The 23,497-nt window shown below is 36.9% G+C and overlaps 1 protein-coding gene across 9 annotated transcripts in view; it reads right to left on the reverse strand.

The window, feature by feature from the left end:
- pde1a (phosphodiesterase 1A, calmodulin-dependent) overlaps positions 1 to 23,497 on the reverse strand; it is a 100,594-nt gene that overhangs the window by 18,904 nt on the left and 58,193 nt on the right. For 7 of the 9 annotated variants that reach the window (XM_079618652.1, XM_079618653.1, XM_079618654.1 and 4 more), the window contains 2 exons: positions 4,127 to 4,240; positions 355 to 537 (listed from right to left, as the gene is read on the reverse strand). In XM_079618652.1, the coding sequence (XP_079474778.1) occupies positions 355 to 537; positions 4,127 to 4,240 (297 nt within the window). Of the gene's footprint in view, positions 1 to 354; positions 538 to 4,126; positions 4,241 to 4,344; positions 4,443 to 21,209; positions 21,601 to 23,497 lie in introns of those variants that run through there. The other 2 variants (XM_079618657.1, XM_079618659.1) reach the window with 2 other exon arrangements.

Below are 23,497 nucleotides of genomic sequence, written 5' to 3' on the forward strand. Positions count from 1 at the left end.
ATGTTCATTCCACAGAATGTTCTTCTGAATTTTAAAGAATGGTTATCCACAAAAAGTTGTTTTGAAGAATGGAATCAAAACAGGTTTAGTTCCCCTTGAATTTCATTGTATTTTTTGTCTGTCAATGGGAACCGAAACTGTTTGGTTACCAACATTCTTCAACTGACATTTGAAGGACATCAGGGTGAATAAATGATGTCAGCATTTTCATTTATTGGTGATCACTTTAATAAATACCATGAGTGTTTTGTGTAAAATGTTACCGACAATGATTAATTGAGCATAAATCACAATGGATTTATTCTTAAATGAATAATCATAAGCAAGTATTTCATTATCAAAATCAATAGATACCGTTCCACGAAGATCCCAGCCTGAACGGCGTGAACGATGCTGCGGAACCGGGGCTTCTCCTCGGGCCGTCTGCGCACCACTCCCATCTTCCTGGTGAAGGTGGAGGCCAGCCAGTCTCGCACCTCCATGGGCACCGAGTCTGCCTGGATATCACTGAGCTCATCCTCGGTGTCCAGAAGCCGCCTACAGAAGAGCAAACATGTTCAGAGAGGATATTACTCCAAAGAGCCTCCAGCAGCTGCTGTGAAGAGCCGACAGCCAGATCAATATTGTAGGCTAGTTTGTGCAGTAGAAGAGTCTTGCAATCTAGTTATTTGGCCGCACTAGTTTTTTTATATTATTATATTATAAATAAAAATCAGCATCGGCCATTGACAAACTTATAGGTTGGTTGACCTATATATCTGCATGTGTCTGACCTATACTAACCAACAGGGAATCTGTGCTCTAGCGACAGTGTCAGAGAACATCAGTGGAAGTCAGAACTACAGAGCGGGAAACCCCATAAGAGGCTGCAGACTACATTCAAATGTGCGTCGGTGGGTGTTACAATCGCTGGAATGTGCAATAACCGATGTGTAAAGATTAAAAATACTATGTTTAGGGGAGATATTTTTGGCTCTGTCTGTGGGTTGTAATAGGTTGTTATAGTTTCACAAAACCTGTCAAGAATATGCCCCAGTCATATTTCACACCAGTCAAAAGAAATAAAAAAAATGTGTGCATAGAAAAAAATAAAGCCCCTTTTTAGTACCAAAAAATGTTTTTTTTGCATTGTTACACTGTGTGTTTACATGCATGATCTTACTGATTATAATTCAACCTTTTGTTTTTTTTTGGTGTTGTGTGTACTGGCAGCTCTTTACTTTTGACATCATAACTGTTAAACAAAAATATTTATTACATTTTCAATAATGATACAACAATGATCATCCTGCGTTAGGAAGAATTGACATGTTAAATCCATAGGATTCTGTTTGTCCCATATTTTAGGATTTTACTCTTAAACAACTGAGAATGCATCAGTATAAATTGCATTAAAAATAGAATTACTGATTCGAATTTAAAATAAATGAAAGATAAAAAGCAGATTCATATTGTTTAAACATTTGGGGTATACGTATAATTTTCGTTTTTCGTCTTATCACACAATTACTGGTTTTACTGAGCATAAAAAAGCATATGTTTAGAATAATACGATTTAAATAAATGTTTTCTATTTGAAAAAATTCATTCATGAGATACAAAGCTGAATTTTCAGCATCATTACTCTAGTCTTCAGCATCACATGATCCTTCAGAAATCATTCTAATATGCTGATTTGCTGCTCAAGAAACATTTATTATTATTATCAATGTTGAAAACACTTGTGGTGCTCAATATATTTTTATTATTCTTATCCTCCTTACTTTTGACATAAAACCTGGAATAAAATATAATATACAGTATATTGTGAACTACATGTTTTCGTGACATTCACTCAAACTCAAACAGAGCTCCACACCTGTGATGTTCTGCACTGAAGGTGATATTTATGTGCAGACAGAAAGCAAGAAAACATCTCCACAGCCACTTGCTCATTTTCTCATAGGGCCGTGACTGATCCTGCCCTTGCTCTATTAGAGAAAAAGCCAGCATTCAACACTGAAGTAGCATACGCAACTGGCACAAGATTAAATAAATAAGCTTTTCCTGAGAAATGAATGCGGCAGAAAGAATAGCGACTGCTATTGCTCAGTCTTACGCAGACAGCCGGACCGGCGCAGGAAATGCGACATGTTATCATAACAAATATTCTCCGACTTCCAGTAACAAGCTAAAATTGCTCAAAGCTGCAACCATGGCAATACATCCTGTGCCTGTCATTAGGAAAACGTAATTAGCCATAGCCGAGTCTGTCTAAACACAAGTCCATCAAACGAGAGGCTGGCAGGGCTCTAGTGGGACGACGCTAGCGCTCTGTACACGTCAGTGTGAAGCACAACAGAGCGACAGAGCTTTAGGTCTCGGTTAATTAGGATCAAGGGCCCATGGGACGCACAGCTCCGCTGACTTCCGCGGGGAGCAAGATGAGGAACATGAACACTCTTAGCACGTCTCACTTCAGACGGACGTGAAACACCTCCTTCTGCTGGAGATAGAGATGAGAATGCTTGAACAATAAAAGGGTGAACTCGATCCTCAGAGGGAGAGCGCTAGTACCATTTATACATGTTGCCCCTTTCCCATGAGCCCATGAAAGTAATGAAAGAGACAGAGAGAACCAAGCAGCTCTGATCATCTACTGTAGATAGAAGAAATATAGCTGCATCCTTGCATGAGAAGAAAGACATTTTAAAATAATTGTAAATCAGAGAATTCAATCAAGATCATCCTGCACAAGTCAGAATTGACCCAATAAATCCATATACTGTAGGATGCCGTTTGTCCCATTTTTAGTATTTCTCTCTAAATCAGCCAAGAATGTGTCAGGTTTTAATTGCATTTGAATAAAATATATTAAAAGCAGATTCCACAAACAGTTCAAATGTTTCAAGATGTTAAGATGTTTTTGAAAGAAGCCTCTTCTGCTCACCAAGGCTGCATTTATTTGATCAAAATACAGTAAAAACAGTAATATTGCGAAATATTAGTACAATAGTTGTTTTATTATTATAATTTTTAGCATCATTACTCTTCAGTGTCTCATGATCCTTCAGAAATTATTCTAATATGCTGATTTGGTGCTGAATAAAGCATTCATTTCTTTTAAAAATCATACTTTTATATACTTCCATACTAAATCGTGCAAAATCCATAAAGTTTTTAATCTGTTGGCTTTTTGTACTTTTGTCTGAACTTAAATATGAAATATAAAAGACAATCAGACATCTTTCATTCTATGTATTGTGTTTCATTAGTGCACAATTACACAGGAGGTTATGCTATGTTCAATAAATGGGTAAAAACACAAAGCTGAACTGTAAAATATTTAAACTCATGGTCACACTTTAGATTAGGGTCCAATTCTCACAAGTTAGTATTAACTAAGAATTTTGCCTCAAATTCCTAATTACTGCTTATTAATTGTCAAGTCGTCACCTTCATTTATATAGCGCTTTTAACAATATGGTTTGTTTCAAAGAAGCTTTACAAAAATTAAGTTGACAAACGCAAACTTCAAAAACGCAAACCTGTGAAAATGCTGACGGCGTTAGTCAGTTAGAATAGTTAGTATAGTAAGGTAGTTGTTAAGTTTAGGTATTGGGTAGGATTTAAGAGATTAAAGAGAATATGGTCATGCAGAATAAGACAATAATATGTGCTTTATACTGTAAGTTCTACTAAACAGCCAATATCCAAGTAATATGCATACTAAGCAACTGGTTATTAGTGTTGGACCCTAAACTAAAGTGTTACCAAACTCACAAATCTCTAGTGTTGTAAATCGCCTTGGTAGAAGCTAAACTGATATGTGTGTAATGGCAACACCTTACAATGACATTAAATTCATTCAAAGATTTAATGAACTCAAAATTAAAGTGACTGCAGAAACTTTATCAAGCAGTGATTATCTTAATTATAACCTACACACACACACACACACACACAGCTACAGGCATATGCTGTACTGCAGCTGTAGAGCATTTCAATTGTATTTACAAAGTGGCCCGCTGTCACATGCCACCAGTGGTTAAAACCAATCTCAAATGGCACATGTGGTCTAAAGAACTGAAGCGTGTCACTTGTTTCAACCCCATACTGGGAATGTGAAAGGCAAATGTTCACTTACCTAGTTTCGTCGATGTACACGGCCTCTAGAACCGATGCGGCATATTCAATGTTTTTCCTCAGATCTACGACATTCACCTCCCCCTTATCCAGCTGCTTCACCAGACATCTCAATCTGCAGGAGAAAAACAGTCAGAGCTTCAGTTCATCTGATCTGAAAGCACTGATGCTATTCTTTGACATTACACTATTTGTTACATGAATAGTTAGCATTTTTACATCATTTATTCAGCCTCATAGACCTGTATAACTTTCTCCTGAGTTTGGCTCCAAACTCCACATCATTGTCTATTTTCATTGTAAAGAAAAAAAGCAGCTCTGACAGAAATTAATACGTGTTTGGAATGACATGGGTGGTAAATGATGATTCAAATTTTCATTCTTGAGTGAATTATTCTTTGAAAGCCTACACACACACACACATTCACACACATACACACATTTTTAATAAAACGTTTTTTATGTTTTTAAGCTATTTGAATTATGAGGACTCATGAAATGTCCTCATAAACCACGTTTAAGTTGTAATACCAGTGTAATACACATGTCATTATACAAATTTGTGTCCTCATAAATCACATAAACAAGCACACACACACACACACACACACACACACACACACACACACACACACACACACACACACACACACACACACACACACAAAGATAATTAAAACCTGTCTATGACGGGAAAACACAATCTGTTTTATGAAAGAAACAAAATGGATAAATGAGACAGACACTGCCAATTCCACACCCACAAGAAAACAAAGAGCATTAAACAATTAAAATAAAGGATTACAGTTCATCAGCGTCTTAATCATCAAATCTCATGTGCCAAAACGCTACGCTCGGTTAATCTTTCATGGCACTCACAATAAGATTTTTTTTTTTTGTATTTTGACTAAGGAAAGCAAATATCTTGGCATAGTTAATGTGAGGTAACCCTGTAAATATGTAGGTCAAAAACAAAGTTAACATTTGAGAGTAATGAATTCCATGTAATCCAATCACACACTGCCTCCCATTCCTTGTTTTCTGAACAATATCCCTCTTATCGCTCCTCAAAAAATGATAGCCTGGGGATGATTTACACACTGCAACAAGATGAAAGCACAAAAAATACATAAATATAAATACACAATAATAAAAATGACACACTGAATATTTTAATGAAATAAAACATCCATACAATTGAATCATACATGTAAATAATGACAGAACTATCCCTTTAATAAAATAAAAATAAAATGTTTTTTTACACAATATTTACTCAAATTTCTAACACACACACACACACACACACACACGCACGCACGCACGCACGCACACACGCCCGCACGCACGCACGCACGCACGCACGCACGCACGCACGCACGCACACACACACGTTTTATGGGGACGTTCCTTAGACATAATGATTTTTGTACTATACAAACTGTATAATCATCCCCTACCCCTATACCCATCACTGAAACCTTTTTTATTTTTGAGCATTTTTATATTAAAAAAAAAAAAAAAAGAGATTATGAATAATGGACTTGTGTTTATTTATCATTTTAAAAAATATGATTTATAAGCTGTTTTCCACATGGGGACCGAAAAACTATTTTGTATATTGCCATCTTTGTAGGGTTTACCACATATTATCTCAAATCTTATCACCAGTTTTACAGAAACCCACTGAAACGGGACAACGTGATATACAGGTACTCGAGATCCAAAATACCTCAAGATTCATCCATTTCAACCACATTTGAAGGTTGTTGAAAACAGATGTGCCATGTGTGTTTCATTGGTAAGGTAAATGCTAATCCGTTCTGATGATTCCCAGACAACACTGAAGTACCGCCCACTCACCTGTCAATCACTCACTGCCCAAAAACAAGGGTTTATACTTTTGGCAGTTATCTGTGGCTTTAAAAGAAATAACTGTCTGATTGAAAATCTGGAAAAGTACATAGATATACATTCGCAAGACTTCTCTGGTATATAGGACAGATTATGTAAAGCACGTCTGTCATTGAGTTATTATGGGTATTCCACTAAAAGGATAAGTAACACTTCTGTTAATCGGACAAGTGGGCACAGTTTTATCTCAAAAATGGCCAAATGTCTTCTGATTAATGTCTGCTTTCAATCACCCAGCCACTCTTTTGTTTATGACAGTGGTCTCTAGCATAGCAACTTGAATAAACACTCATTCCTTAGCGTGCTATTGACAGATAACATGCAGGCCTGAACTCAAACTGCTAACATGTCCGCCTAAACTTCATCCTGCCTCAGATATGCCATTACAGGATGAAAGACAAACAACAGCAGGAAAACAAACTGCAATTACTGATGAAACTACTGCAAAATATATATATATATAAAAACTGATGAACAGCACTGAACACAGAGCATGTTGTTTGTGTGGAGTATTCTCCTGAAGTCTGGCCTGACATCATCTTCTAGCTATTTCCAATTCCTGTCACGATAGGATCTGGAATGATGTCTGACTCTGATTGTAGTCTGAGGTGGATCAGAATAACATCTGATGTGAAAATGAGGCAAATCATCACAGCAAAGCGCTCTCAAAGCCAAGCTAGTCATTCTTGCATTCACTGCAATTTGTCTGTCAAGTATGTGACTGGAAAGAATGAATTACCCATAGAAGATTTGATGTTGTTCCTGTGAAAATGTGGGTTTGATATGAGGCTCTTTTAACCATGATGCTTTTGTCAAATTACTGGACTTCATCACCTCAAACTGAGAGCCGGGGTAAGAAATGCTTTATGACGGAGCAAAAGAACCAAGATATAATGACAGAAACTCTACCACTTGTGCATTTCAAGGAGAGAAAGGGTTTTGCTGCCCAGAGGAAAATATGATTCAGAGGTGTCTCTTTCATTGCTCAGGAGACAACATGAGTTATCAGATGTCTCAGATGTTTCTCCTAAAAAAAATCCTTAAGAAAGACAGACACAAATTAGACTATTGTTGACATATTAGGCTAATTGATGTGGATAGAATAACTAATTCATTTGCTTTTAAAGGATTCTGATTAAAATATTTGAGATATCTGAATTTGGATTGCCGGTGTTGTCTTTAACTGTGTAAAGATTCGCACACATCTTTTGAACATTTTATATTACTGGGTTAGGGTATTTTTTTCCATCTTCATTTCAACTAATTTAAACTGAATCGCAAAATGAATGACTTAGGTTTCCCGAGAACTTCCCCCATCTGCCATTGGTCGGTCAAAAAGATAGCACCGCCCCAAAACAACGCCATTGGTTGAGTACCTTAAACAAACAGAGCAATGTTTTGATAACGCCACAACTAAAAAGCTTACATTTTCCTGGGAAAATAACCATCAAATGGATATAGAGTGGTGCAGGGATGACGTATATATGTAGGCCAATCTGTAAGTTAGCATCACCCTGGTTTCCTCGACAAAAACCCGAAAGGATTTTTCCATTGACTTCCGGATTACTGTAGAAAATAAGCTCTGTGATCAACAAAAGCTTATTATTCTTACACATTTTGTTCATTGTGATAATCTTCACAAATTAACAGAACTTTTATGAATTTTGAAGCATAAATACAGTCAAAAGTCAAAAGCTAAATGTAGGCTATAAACGATCTACATCACAGTTGCATGACTTCAACGTTACCGCCACTAAGCTTCCAACAACTCTTTCAGTTTTTGTTAAAAACATTTTCCCTGAAAGTTCGAGTTATAATAGTTTCCAAGAGCACGATTCTAAACACAACAAGGCTGTAAAAGTGGACTATTGAGTAGATGAGTTTAACTGTTTGATGTTATGACGTTTAATGTCCCTGACAACTTCTGTTATCCCTTTTAGCCACTTAATAGCAACCGCCTTTTACAAGACAAGTAAAAGCTTATTAAAAAATCAAGAGGGTATTACTGATGTATATAATGGAATAAAACATGAAAATATCTTGAGCTTGTGTTCACCGCAGACCTTCAAGCATTTAACCAAAAACCCAATCAAAAACCATTGACTTCAGGACGATGGAACCGGAAGTGCTCAAATGCAACTTGTTTCCGAGTTTGGCCAATAAAAAAGATGTCATCCCTCCACCACTCTATTATGCTGGGATAGGAGAAATTATAATAACATTTAAAGCTTGAATCTACATTTAAAAAAAAAAAAAAAAAAAGCATATGTAAAGATGTTCTAGCAGGTTTATTGAGTATAAGTGAAGACAGAATCTGGTTCTGGTTAAGTAGCTGGGGACGAACAGCTCTGGAGTGACAGGTCAACCTATCAGAGCCTATTTTTACCTGGAGTGCATGAAAGCGCGTGAGGGAGATGGACTCCATCTGACTTGTGGAGAGTGGCTGAGGAAAAGGGCAGGAGAATGATAAGGACTTTGGAAACATTTGTGGGTGATACTCATTCCTTCCCTCCCTGATGGTGATTTACCGCGTTTCCAAATGCCCAGCAGTGAAGTCAAATGGAGAGGAGAGGGGTGTGTAACTGTGCATCACTCACAAACACACCTACCCACCCAATAATGTCACAGTGTGTATAATTATCACATATGTTCTGCGGGATCCAGAGGGGAGGACTTTCCAAACAACGATAAGCACACAACACTGCAGCAGGAGGGGATGTAGGCCTACAGCTCATCACAATATAGCTCTATTATCTTTCCAGGTTTCATTCCATCTAAACACTGTTTTCATCTAACACACCTGACTTCAATTAAATGTTTCATGATTTTAAAGACATTTTGATTCAAAATAATTGTTTTTGTAACTTTTGTTTTTGTTTTTTTGTTTCCGCAAATACCAATAAATTGACTAGTGCAAATATCTCCTCCCGTAAACTTTGCGTCAAAGGGAAACTCCTAAAATGCATATGCAAAAATTACCGTCCACGCCTTTTCAACGCTAATTTTTCCCTCCGTATCTTTAGTGAATCCTGACAGTAGTTTTTAACGGCAAAAGAGGGCTTGTGCTGGCACAAGCTGTTAGTAAACAGTATTAGTATTCAGTGTCCCCTTAGTATTCAGACAGTCTGTTTTAATGACAGCAGCACTGATGCTGATGTGAACAAAGCATGATGATCATGTGATCCAGCATTATTTGAGTTCCAAAAAACATCTTGAGCTTCAATGGAAGAAAGGAACAACAACAACAACAGCAGCAAATCTGTGGTGTCAAACTTTTGAACCCTTCTGTATATGACATTTAATATGACAGAAATGTAATGTGATGCAGAGCCTTGAGTGCATCACCCTCCCTCTGGTCCCCCCACAACAGCTGTTGTGCTTATCAGCATTCACATGAAGCCTGTAAGAGTGTGTTTAACATGAGGACAGCGAGAGTGCAGAACCTGCAACCTCCATGCGCTGCTCGCTTAGATGATATATGACCTGTGCCAGCGTATAATTCCTCCTCTGAATTTTGCACACATTATATTTGCCATCCACTTTTATCCAAAATAATGTGCAGTGCATTCAAATCATACTTTTTAGAATGCTAGTGGACTACTTACTGAATACTTTGCTAAATATATTTGCTACTTTTAGTATGTAAAAAAAAAAAAAACTTGTCGAGAAAGTGAGCAAAGAAATAGTTAATCATTCATAACACTGGAAGGTCAAATTAAGTGCATTGCATTATGGGATACAGCACTTGCATATTGGACATTTTAGCAAATGTTGTATCATTGAGGCATTGCAATTTATCATATTTAGCACAATATATAAGTATATAGCTTACCTATAAACTACAGAAATACTGTAAAAAAAAGTATACTAGGGCACAATAGTGTGTATATCCTCCTTAAATACTGGTGATAAAAACACTGGTCATTATCGGAAAATTAGCAAAAAACCACTGCTCATTTTCAACATATTTTAACACAATGTAGTCACTAATAAATTAACTTTTTGGTATTTAAAAAAAAAGAAGATTAATATGACTATGACTAATAGTGTAATTATGTGTTTGTTTTATGAATAGACTTTCTAGGGAGCTGAGATGCAATTTTAAGCATCTTTCAGCTAACACAAATAAACTCAAGTGACATTTTACAGTACATGACATTTATTATGGAGAGTGCTATAAGAAGTATTGTTTTTGCTAACTAAAACTATCAAACATTTTGATTAAAATAAAGCTGAAATAAAATAAAATTAATGGTAAACTAACATAAATCTAATGAAAATGACAAAAGCACATCAAATTACTGGAACTAAAATTAAAATGAACGCAGAAAAAATAAAAATAAAAGCTAAATCAAAATATTAATAAATAATATATCTAAATAATACTAAAATAGCATTGATATGGAGTCTGCTACCAATAAAATAGCTGTTTTGTAAAAGTAGTTGCTGACAATTTAGTGAAAATACTAAATCAAATTTATGGTAAACGGGCACTGACCGTTGTAAATATCTCAAAGTGATACAATGGCGCCATGGTTTACGAGGCTCATATGTGCCATCTTCTCTGGTTTAGTGATAATTAAACAGAAATATCTGACAGAACAATGCAATTGACCAATTAGAATCAAGCATTCCAAAGAGCTGTGTGACTGCAAACTTAGCTGAAAAACCCCAGATGAAGTACGGCTGGTTGACAGACACCATCCTGTCGAGTGGTTTCAGAGCACAGGCACTTAGACTGACTGTATTTTTAAAGACTTTGCCATGGCCCCTGACACAGTGTACCGGGGAGGGTCTTCAGACCACTGAGAGTGAATGGAAATAAAAACAAGCATCTAAAAGAAGCCTGTCTGGAAATGAATAAAATAAACCCGCACCGCTTTACATCTACAGCAGGCCTCCCAGAAGCAAAAACACGTTAAAGCAAGCTGTGTTGGTGCTTTTTAGACTCCCATTGAGTAACGTGATGCTCCGTCAACCCAGTCCGAAAGTTCCTCGGGGACCCAGTTGCATCCACCTCCACCCCTTTTCCGAGTCCCTGTTTTCCAAATCTAAAACCATCCAGGCTTTTCATAGCTCACAGTGTATCCACCCAGGTCAGATTAGAAATTGCAAAACAAAACAAACCCTGGAAGTTTGCTTTGAGTTTTTCAAGAAGAGTTTGTTTTCCAGGGGTGCATGAGAATGCCCTGGAGAAAGAGCGAAGGGGATGTTTCTCGTGGTCACTAACAGCGGCCCAGTGAGACGCTGGCACTGGCAGCCGGCAGGCCATCGTGCCCCAGTCACACAAGTAAAGAGGAAGGTCAACCTCAAACATTTTCCCATGAGCTTGCTGTGCCATTCTACACACAAACGTCCAAAACTCAGAGCCGCTGCCGTCACTGACGGTCCCTCGAGGGGCCCGGCGAGGGCTCGCGATGGAAAGAAAGAAAGGACTTGCTACCAGCCTCTCAGACAGCTCTAAATTCCTCACTCCACAAAGATGGCACCCATAGGACCGCTCACTGACCTGAGAATAATTAGAGAGGTGGGGAAGAGCATGTGATGAGTCCAGAGATGCAAATCAGCTCCATTTAAGTACGAAAAACCGCATGTGTAATGTGCGTCGGACATAAGCAGTTTCCCGCCCCATTTATCCTGACAAATAAATGGACGTGTTCTCTGATTTCACAGATATCCCGCCGCTGACTTTTGGTTCCAAAAAAGTCCCTAGGCAACAGGGAAAATATTGTCACAAATTGTCCTCCCTTGACACCAACACTACCAAATGTATTAATAGACAGATTGTGAACACAGGCGAAGACTTGGAGAAAGGTGAACTGTCATCATGCGTTTGTCCATTTTTTTTATAAAACCTAGAGATACTGGGTCATGCATTTGAATGATGGCTCATTAATAGTATACAAATGGCTTTGTAACTAAAGGTAAATGAACAGAACATAAATCAACCAACCACACCAAAATATAAATTTAATCACTGAGTCACTAAAATATATATATTGTAAAATAATAATAATATAAATACTACTTCTACTACTACTACTACTGATTATTATTTACATATTTAGTTTACCAAAACTTAATATTTACAAAAAAATTACAACATCCATTCATCAGTCATGATATAATTATATAATTATATATTATTATCTTTTATTATTTAATTTTTAGTTTACCAAACCTTAAGTTCTCTTTACAAGAAAATTACGTTCATACATCAGTCACTCACATATCTATATTGTATAACACATTATTATTATATCAATTATTTTATATACAGTACTACTACTTTTTTTTTAAATGTCTTTATTTGTGAATTAATTTGCACATTCAAACTTGATAAAATAACATATTAAAATCAGTGGTTCTCAAAGTGTGGGGAGCAGCTCAGGTACTGCTAGGGGGCGCAGGAGATCAGCAGAATAAAAAAAGAAAAAAAAAAAGCCATCGCAACAGCGCTCAAGTGCGTGAATAGCAGTTGGCGCTCTGCCTTTATAAAGCGGCACTGAACGCCAATTCCACTGAATCACTCTTCTTCAGACCGTTGACTTATTGTCATCGTCTGAACAAGCCAGACATAGAAGTTGCTTGCCATAGACTTCAGCGTAAGATGACGTACAAGAAGCTGAGCTTGTTAGGCGCTGTTGAAAGAGCTCACCGCAGCCACTGATTATATATTGTTCATCCAAAGCATCACTGAAATATATTCTCTCTTACTGATATATATTTCAATGATTCAATGACATTACACAGTGAAACTATTGCAGGTGTTTTTCATTGCACGTTTTTCAATGTATAAATCTTTTCATTTTTGTACATTTTAGTGAAATTACTTAGTAGTCAGAGGTGGAGTTAGTGAAGGGGTGCCAGATTTTGTTATGGTTTAAAGGGGGGCGAGACCAAAAATTTTTGAGAACCACATACATCTTGCAATTGCTACAAGAGGACCACCATCCCTCCAAGATTTTGCGTGCATGGATTTGACCAGAGGACTTCAGGCCCTCTGGTGACGTGCTAAACCCAGGTTGACACAAGCAGTCTGCAGTGATCTGCGGTGAGCAATTTTTAGAGCCAAGCAGAGCTCTGATTAAACAAACATCCCATTTTTCACAAGCCTCAGTTTCTCCAGTCCTCCAAGTACTGAAGCCACATCTTAATGCCTGCAGGACAGGTTGGTTTACACTAGGTTGTAAACTAACCTCTGGGGTTCCCATTTGAAGCAGTTAAGCTGAAGCTCTAAATGCAAGTAACATCAGTCTAGTTGTGTTTTGGCAGCACGGAGGGCACTGATTTACTGGCTAAGACTATCTCAGTTAAACATCTCCCCATCTCTCTTTCTCCCTCCACAAGGGATATAAATCCCAGCCCTAAGGGGATGTGCATGACTTTACCTGATGTTCAAGAAATTGGACTAAAAAAGCAAGGCAGTCAGTTAAACGTGTTCATTTAGTGCCATTAAAGGGGTCATGACATGGATTTTTCCCCTTGAGGTTCATTTATAATGTTAATAAAGTTTTTTGCACACACACGACAAAAAAAAAACTCTTCTTTTTCACTCTTCCATTTGTCCTGTTGACAGACTCAAATGAGTGGAGCATTTTAGAAACTGAACGTGTATCTGTATACAGTATCCAGTATCAGTATCATTGATTATAATGGGTCTATTTCCATTTGACACGACACTAACATCCAATTGTAAGCAAATGTCAGCTGTTAAGTGACTGAATGCCAGTGGATCTTGGTGCGACAAAGTATAACTAATTGTTGATGTCTTGCTCTGGAGGCAGGCATATGCAAATGTATTGCCCGTGTGACATCACATGTCACCCAATATCAAAATAAGCTGTTTTTGGAGCTTGATTAAATAAATGCTTTGTTTATAATAAGGACGATTTAAATGCTGAAACTTGCAGGATATTTTCATGGTCCAAAGTTTATTGTACACAATATTTTTGTAATTTCCGAACACTTCCCTGAAGTGCCAGCCTCATCTGTGCCTGTGAAGGCCTCATCGACACGACAGCCATCGGCACTGATCCTCAACAAACTTGTCTCCATACCGGCGCGATGACTCCGACTTCCAACCAGATGGAACTGGATAAAAACTCGGAATGTTCTGAATCCAATCTGACTTCTGACCTGTAATGCTGCCTGAATCATAATCATACGCTGTCCGTGTGTTGGCCAGAGGAAAACTGGCCCCCGACTGAGCCTGGTTTTCACCCAAGGTTTTTTTCTAATTTCTGTCACCTGATGGAGTTTTGGTTCCTTGGCTTTTGGCTTACTTAGATGGGGACATTTAATATTCAACAATATTATTGATCTGCCTTACTTAAGGTGGACGATGACGCAATTTTCTTCTAGAAACAAACTTTGTTGTATTACATGTTATCACTGTGAAGCTGCTTTGATACAATCTGTATTGTAAAAAGCGCTATAAATAAAGGTGACTTGACAATAATGTAATAGTATACTCCTTGAATTATCTTAATCTTTCTGTGATTTCCAACAACACAACAGAAATTCTTATCACAACTGACGCAACCTTATTCAATAAATACCTGATATAATACTGATCTACAGTTGCTCCAAATAGTATTTGGACACTTATGCCAGAGATAAAAATGGCATTGCATGAAAAAAAAATAATAATAAATGCCAACCAAGTGGTATTTTAAAGGAAAATGGCACAAGCACACCCACTAAAATTAGCCTTGATACTTTTAGTGGATTAAAAATAAATGGTTGCATTAAAAATGCAATGACATTTTTAAGTGTGAGCTAAGTGTCCAAATACTTTATGGACAAATAATTTTCCACAGTATTTACCCAAAATTCACTCAAAAATATTTGACAACAGAAAAAAGATGGCGATAGATTTGGGAATTAATACAAGGGGGAGCAGACTTCAGATAATTGGTTAAGCAGGCATGGCTTTCATTAAAATAATCGGTCTGGTCTAATCTCTGGTTTATCAATAGTTTCATCTGTGTTCACAATGTTCAGTGAATTGAACACTCACCAATTCAACTTATGAACAAGGTCATGGAGACACTGCTACAGTCGCTTGAACAATAACAACACTACATACATTCAGGAAATTCACCCGTCTGGTTTCATTTTCACTGCGTAAACATGCTTCCATTACATCCGCCACCAGCAGAGCTCTTCTGAACGGCTTCCAAAGCCACCAAAACATCAAGTCAAATGATCCAGAAATAATGCAAGTGAGCTTTAGAGATAACCAAGCAAATACATAGTATTTGCTCCTTTCAACAGCTCCTTCTGAAAGCATTTATATACTTTTAACCAACCACTGAACCACACACAAAGAATTGTGGGATATTATAGGCAGTGAAGGACACATCTATACCACTTTTAAAAAGCAACCAGATGAAGGCATCTCAGTAGAAAGGAAAAAACGCAGAAACAAGTTCCCATTCAGAGTAGAAGGATGTGGGTGTCACCATTTGCAACTGTATTTCTCTATTGACTCTAATAGGCTATTGGCTCTTTTAACTGACAGACGAGAGTGTTGCATTTTCCCTTCCATTCCTTACTCTACAAGTGTCCCTCTCATCCTACTCATAATGTCCATGAAAATACAGACTGCAAACAACATTTCGGGATAAAACGTTACAAAACAGAGGCTTATTTTCATTGATTTACTCTTATAAAAATATCTTGTCATCAAATTATAAACTGATGGATTAATCTGGTAAATGAATGAGACAGAGTCACCGTGCCTTTGATTTATTTGACCAATTAACTCTCAGTAAACTAATCAGCGAGCGTATTAATATGATGAGCAGGGTGAAATAGCAGTAACACAATAATTGCCTTTCATCAAATTGATTTAGTATGCATTGTTCTCTATTCTTAAAAAAAACCTTGCCTAATTTTCTTTAAGAAACAAGAGAGAGATGTCAGGGGACGTGTCAATGGTTTGAAAGCTGAATGTCCCGGAAGAGGGATACATAATATGTGCCTATATGGGTAAATAAGGCAAGGCTATGACTGACATATTTTTCATTAACTTCCTAAATGGTGCTGACTATGATGAGGAACTATGGGCCAAGATTTCCTCTGAAATCTGTGCTGACTTATTCCATAGTGACAGACACCAGATACCATACTGTTTGTTCTCAAAACACAGATTATAGAGGACTGATTCTGGTATGCAAACCTTATTAGTGACGAGTCATGTGATGCAGATTGCATCCAAGTCTCATAGGACAAATTAGCACAATCTAGATTCTTATACGTATAAAAAGCTCAAAGGACCTCAACATATAATCACTTCTGGCAAAAAAGTAAAAGATACAGAGGCCTACACCCTGATTCACAGTGGTTTCAGGCAATAAGTGTGCATAATTCATGAGAGAAAAAATCTACTCTTCAGCTCATAGTTTCTGCACGGTTTGGCTATAAGGTAAACTGAATGTTTGTATTCATCAACTGCATTCCACAGTTGCTATTTTTAATATTTATATTAATACATTACCGTTCAAATGTTTGGGGTCTGTAAGATTTTTTTATGCTTTTGAAAGATATCAATTCTGCTCACCAAGGCAGCATTTATTTGATCAAAAATACAGTAGGCTAATATTGTGAAATATTATTATTTTGGAATGCAGCATCATTACTCGTCTTCAGTGTCACATGATCCTTTAAAAATCATTCTAATATGCTGATTTTCTGCTCAAGTAACATTTTTTATAATCAATAATAACCGACACATTTTTTTTCTGAATTCTTTGATGAATATAAAGTTCAAAAGAACATCATTTATTTGAGATAAAAATATTTTTTTAACATTATAAATGTCTTTACTGTTAGTTTTGACTATAGTTTAACACATCCTCTCGGAAAAAAAAACATCAATTTATTTCAAAAAAATGAAATCTTACTGAAATCAAAATGTGTATTTTGCATATATGTTATTCTTTACTTGTAATACATTTAATACTAAGGTTATATACTGTGTGTGTGCCCCCTTTCAAGAAGACAGACAGCTGTTTTGTGTTACAAACAAATTTCATTCAGGTTTCATAATCAAAATCACTCATGATCTTCAGTATTCAAAGCCATACCATGCAGGCTAAACAGTCCTACATTCCAACTTTACAGAATAAAATATTTGCTCTTATAGGGGATTTTTCCACTAGCTAACTGAGGCTACTAATCTAAAATGTGAGGAGTTAATTCAATTGACGTCCTCTGTGCTTTGTTATGAACTTCTATTAGCTTGCAAGAGTAATGTCAGCTCTGAAAAATGTGAAAAAGTCCATTGTTTTCCCTTGACATTACGATAGTATCTGTAAAAAATGCAATCTGATACTTCATACTTTACTAATTCAGTCTTCAGTCTCTAAGACGGCTCCCTTCGCTCTTCCTAAAACACTCTTCTTGCTTATTCACAAAGATAAGATTGAAAAAGCACCATAAAAAGATAATGAAAGTCTCATGTAGGAGATACAACAATTGATTATCTATAATACAAAGCTACCATAAGTCATTTAGGCCTGGTTTCAGACAGGGCTTAGATTAAGCCAGGATTAGGCCTTAGTTCAATTATGGCATTTAAGTAGCTTTTATAAACGTGTCTAAGAAAAAACATTATTGGTAACAAAACAATCACCTATTTTAAGATGGAAAAAATTGGAAAATTAGATTGGAAAAAAGCAACATATACTTCTTTAGTTTCACAGAAGAACGTCATGAGAGTGACATTGGTGCACTAGTCCTTTATAGCATAACCACAAGAAGATTTCCGTGGTCGCCAAAAGTACCAAATAGGCCAAAGATCTTCACAGCAAGTCACCAGCAGTAAATAAGCATAACCCAGTCTGGACCAATAAGACAATTCAGCAGAGAAAGGAAACAAAAGAGATGATGGTTGGTTGAATCACATTTATTCATTTTGTCTGTTTGATAGTAAACGTTGGTTCATTAAAGCTGTCCATGTGATGGACTGCAGATGTCATGTAAAACTGCACAATGGGATGTTACTCACTGCAAACAAATGGTAGGGTAAGACTCATTTCCAGAGTTTAAAAAATCTGCTATTCCCATGCAGGCTGTTATTAAGTTAGCAAGGAGAGGAACCTCAAGGGGAACATGATCAGAGGTAAAAAAAATACCATGAAACCCCCAAGAGATAACAAGAGTCTCTCTCTCACACACACACACACACACACACACACACACACACACACACACACACACACACACACACACACACACACACACACACACACACACACAAGGGGGTTTTGCTATCCTTGTGAGGACATTCCATAGGCGTAATGGTAAAAATGGGAATTTATACTGTACAAACTGTATATTCTATCCCCTTACACTGCCCCTATCCCTAAACCTACCCCTTACAGGAGACATTCTGCATTTTTACATTTTCGAAAAAATATAATTTAGTATGTTTATTAACCCGTTCCCCTCATGGGGACCGCTGGCTGGTCCCCACAATGGAGGTGATTTCAGGTTTTACTATCCTTGTGGGGACATTTGGTTCCCACAATGTAATATAAACAAAAGCACACACACACACACACACACACACACACACACACACACATCCCAGGATATTTGAAAAGCCAAGAACTCAGAAAGTCCCTCGTGCAAAATCAGTACTGATCTGTTCCAAAGCATACATATGTTTTTATCATTAACAAAAAGTATTAAAAGATAATTTTCAGTAATTGAAATGGTTGAAATAAAATAAAATAGTAACATCAGATAAAAAACTTAGACTAAAATTTAAATTTAAAGCTAAATAAAAATGACAAAAACACACAACAAATAATTAATTAATAAATAGGCATCATAATAGGCATATTGGGACACTTCTGACACAAAAAGTTTTATCAACTTTCAGTCAAATTCTAAAGGGATCATCAAATGAAGGCAGTCTAATGCACAGGATCAAGCTCAGTAATAAATCCATTCAAGATAGTGGACAAAGTGGAGAAAACGTTAAGTTTAAACATAGCCTATATGTAATTTAGTCAATGACAAAAATGATCTATATAATATTTCAAAGTATTGCACACAACTATGTATTTTTATGCATATTAGAGTACCAAATCATTAGCTTAGCAACATGTTGGCACCAAACTGAACTAAAATCCAGTGTGATGGAGTTTAATAGATTACAGCTCAATCCGGCATCATTATGATTCCTATGAATCGTCAAGTAGCCAGAATTAGTTCACAAACAACTGACAGTCATAGCCTAAATATGATTTTCATTTACAATAATAAATCCTAAAATTCAACATTATTAACTTGCACACTCAAGCTCCGAGGATCTACCGATCTTGGCACATTTTGAGTAACCGAAGACTCGCTCTGACCAGATCATTCGATTCAGTGAGTTGTTGACTCGAGAACAGATACATTCAAATGCAATCCACTTCACAAATGAATTATTAAGTGTGTTTTGCAAACCAATTTAACAGGTTAACTGAAAAGATACAGCTTGTTCACGAATCGGACACTGCTATCACGTGATGATTTCTTCAGTACGAAATAACGAGGAGCAGCATGTAGTGGAGTAAAAGTTATGTTAAGTAAAAGTTATGTTTCCCAAAATAAAAATACTCTGATAAAAACACTTTGTTACTGTCCACCACTGCTGAAATCAATTGACCGTTCGCAAAGACCCACCCCCCTTTAGTTACTGTCGCTATGTCCGACAAGCTACGCCGCTCTCACACACACACCATGTTCTCACGCAGTGAAAAACACTTCGCGGAGCAGAGAGGACACTGACAACGCGCTGACAGACAGGACAGACCAGGTTACTTTTCGGTTACTTTTGATATTAAACAAAGTCTCACCTTTCAAATTTGGTCATTTTTTTAAAGAATGTAAACAATAAATACCGTTTTGTGGCTCTTTAATGTGTCTGACAGATCGCTGTAGAGCCTCAGTTAAAGCTGCTCGTGAACCGATCATCTCTTCCTTCTAGCTAATTTATAGCATTAAATAAACATGAATGCACATAAGATGGAATGTTGTTTTAACCGTGGAAAGGCGTCAGTCAGTACACTCCGTTTATCAAGTTCAAATCCTCCCATGTTAATCTACTAACTCTCCTGACTGCTTTGTCGGACAAAATGGCGGATGGCGAAGTATGATTGGTCAGATCACCTGTCAATCAAACTCCCTGCGAAGGGTCAAATGAGGTTCACGTGAGAACTTCTATTTGAATGACTATTTGCTGTCTATGTCGAGAGTTCCAAATCAGTCACTTATGAGGTCGCATATCAGTTAGTACCCTGAGTACTATATACACAGGTAGCTTGCCAGGTTTGGAACAAAGAGAGTATCTCCTAATCCTCAAGAACGCAAAAAATGTAAACCTGCTTTGAGACCGCTAAAGTGATGTGCCTGACAAAAGTATGCAAAAGAACCTGTTGCACATCTGCTTGCATTTTACATGCAAAAAACCGATTAGCAACCTGCTTGAAATAACAGAGGAACGCAATGAACCACCGCTTAATGTTCTGCCTCTAATGACTGTGTAACCACATTAGACGGGGGCATTTAGCGAAGGGTATTTTGCTTCCATTCCTTTGAAACACACTGTGGCTGATTACAGAGCAAAAGCAGATAAGGTTGAAAGTGCCCCTGAGAATCAAAGTCCCACTTTAGATGCACTATTTGCCCACAGGTTTGCTCAAAAGAACTGTTAGTTTAATTTATGTTTCGCCTTAGTCTCAGATGTTTCTCCTGCACTTCTTTTAAGAGAAATAAAGCTAAATGGGAAAATTGTTGTTGTACAGCAAGAGTATAATGCTATAAAATTCACATGGATAGCTCAAATAAATTAGACTTGTATGGTCCATACTGAGATATCTTATTTTTGATTGGTATAGTGACAAGATCTATTTTAAAACTCAAGAAGAGACATTTCACAGATGAAACATCTAAGAAGAAGCAGAGTTCTCAATTTGTTCTCCATTTTATCTCATCGCTCTTTAGAAAAAGCAAGATATGCTAAAGCACCACAGATGCCAACTTTCTTCAAAGTTACAAGAACAAAACACAAACTTAGCAACTTCAAAAACAAAGTTTCCAGACAAACTCGATCGCAAAAGATACAAATTTAACTGGAGCGACCAGGAAGCCACAGATGAATCCCTTACCTGAAGATGGGTCTATGGAGAAGCTTTCTTTTGATGGTCACATACTCATCCATTTAAGAGCGAGCACGAGTCAAGGGAGTGTGTGAGGCTTCAGTCAGACTGTCCCCAGCTGCTCCTCACATCGCTGTGTGCACTCTGCCCAATCCAGCCTCCCTCTCTTCTTTCTTTCTCACTGACGGGCCAGTGCAAAAGGCCATGGAGGCCACATCACAGACAACACCAAACGGTAAACTTGGAGAGAGCCAGGCACCCTGCGCCAGAGTTGAACTCTTCACGGTGGCTTTTATCTCTCTGTCCCTCATGCGAAAACGCTTCCTCGACGCCTGCCTCCTCTCAGCCACTCTCCCTTCCAGAAAAGCTGTCGAGCACGCAAATTAACATTGGCGGACAGGGTCTGGTCAAAAAAGGGGCTGGACCCATGTCAGAAAACGGTAATTATATCACAATCTGGCTTGTGTTTAGTGTGATGTGTGGACAAAGTTATGCGATTCAGAGCGAGGTGTGCGTTTAAAGCGGTTGAGTCACGTGGAATCTGACTTTCCTTAATCTTTTGCAAATATACTGTTACTTTTAACCTCAAAACACCTTCTTAAGATGACAAAACGGCTTATTGTGAGCTTCTACAACTTTCTGGTGTCAGATGAATACATTCTGAACACATAAAACATACACGTTTACATCTCAACAACCGTGATTTGTATTGGGAAATGTTATCTTCGTGTGGAAAGACAAACTGATTTGAAGCTTGTTGCATCACGGACTGGTTAGGACACAGTCAGGGTCAGGGAGAGAGTGGAAAATTGTCATGGAAAACTAAATACTGACTGTTTTTGGCACTGTAAAAACTTTGCTAACGTTATAAGTGGACCTCAGGGAGAACATAAAATGATAAGAGGAGAAGAAAGATATGACCTCTTCAGGGGAGGCTCTCGTGCTTTAATCGAAAGGAACTTGGCTCTTCGTAGCTGGAGCAGGGCGGAGAAACGATGCCTTGACCATCATGATATTCAAGAAAGAGGATGTCAATCTCAGAGACTAACGGCATGGACACAGATCAAAAAGAGAAAAAAATTATATCTGTTCATTCTCTATCAACTGTTCAAAATATGAAGTATTAGATAAAGGTTATTTGAAAATGCAACTTAAGGCACAACTTTATGAAAGCTACAGCAGTGCTTATTATACTCTTGAAAATAAAGGTTCTTTATTGGCATTGCGTTCCGTGAAGAACCTTCAACATTCACAGAATCTTTCCATTGCACAAAAAGTTATTTTCACACTAATAAAAAGTTGTTTGAAAACTGGGTAACACTTGAAGACCATGCTTATAATAAATTATAGCCCCATATAATTTCTAAGTAATACTATTCTATAAATGTATTTTAAAGACTGATTAAGACCTATACTGCATTATAAGAACAGTTACATTAATTGTCTTTTTTTAATTACTTATAAGTCGTGCATTTACGTTTTCAATGTGCATGCTCATAATCCATTATACACCGATTTATAATATAAAAAATATAAAATTAGAGGTCCATTAGAGGTCATGGATGGTAATGTTGAATTTGTTAAAATCCTCAGCCATGGCATTGCTTATTGCGGTTTGGAAAAATGTTGTTGCAGTGTTTTGCTAGTATATAACATTAAAAATCTATTTTTTAAATTCCACTGTTTTTATTAATTATTTCTGTATTATCACTCACAATAAGTATTTATATATAAGAAAACAACACTGCTATTTATAACAATATATTCACTTATTTTACATAAATTAATCTGAATTACTAGTAGTTACTAGAAAGTAATAGTATAATATAATTACATTATAGCAATTCAGGTTACATCTTTATGAATACATTCATGGAACCATACGACTGACTAATTAATACTTATTATAAATCAGTGTATAATGGATCATGAGCATGTGCATTGAATGAAATGCATGACATAAGTAATTATAAAAATTATATAAATGTAACTATAACTGTTAATAGAACTTAATATAACATTATACTATAACTTATAATGCATGCACAGGTCTTAATGAGTCTATTATATCCTGTCATATTATCATAATTAAAATTAAATAAATAAATACAAATATATTGTCAGCCTACATAATAAAAACATGTAGCACTGGGCTAAAAGTGGTAGATTAATGTAAATGTGCACTTTAATGTAGGAAATTCCACATAAAGTCAGCATTACTCACACATAAACAGATCCCAGTTCTTTTAATCCAGAAATCATCCAGGCTCTTTGATCGGATACAGATGGAGCATAAA

Source organism: Phoxinus phoxinus, assembly GCF_949152265.1.
Source record: "Phoxinus phoxinus genome assembly, chromosome: 7".
NCBI classification, from domain to species: Eukaryota; Metazoa; Chordata; class Actinopteri; order Cypriniformes; family Leuciscidae; genus Phoxinus; species Phoxinus phoxinus.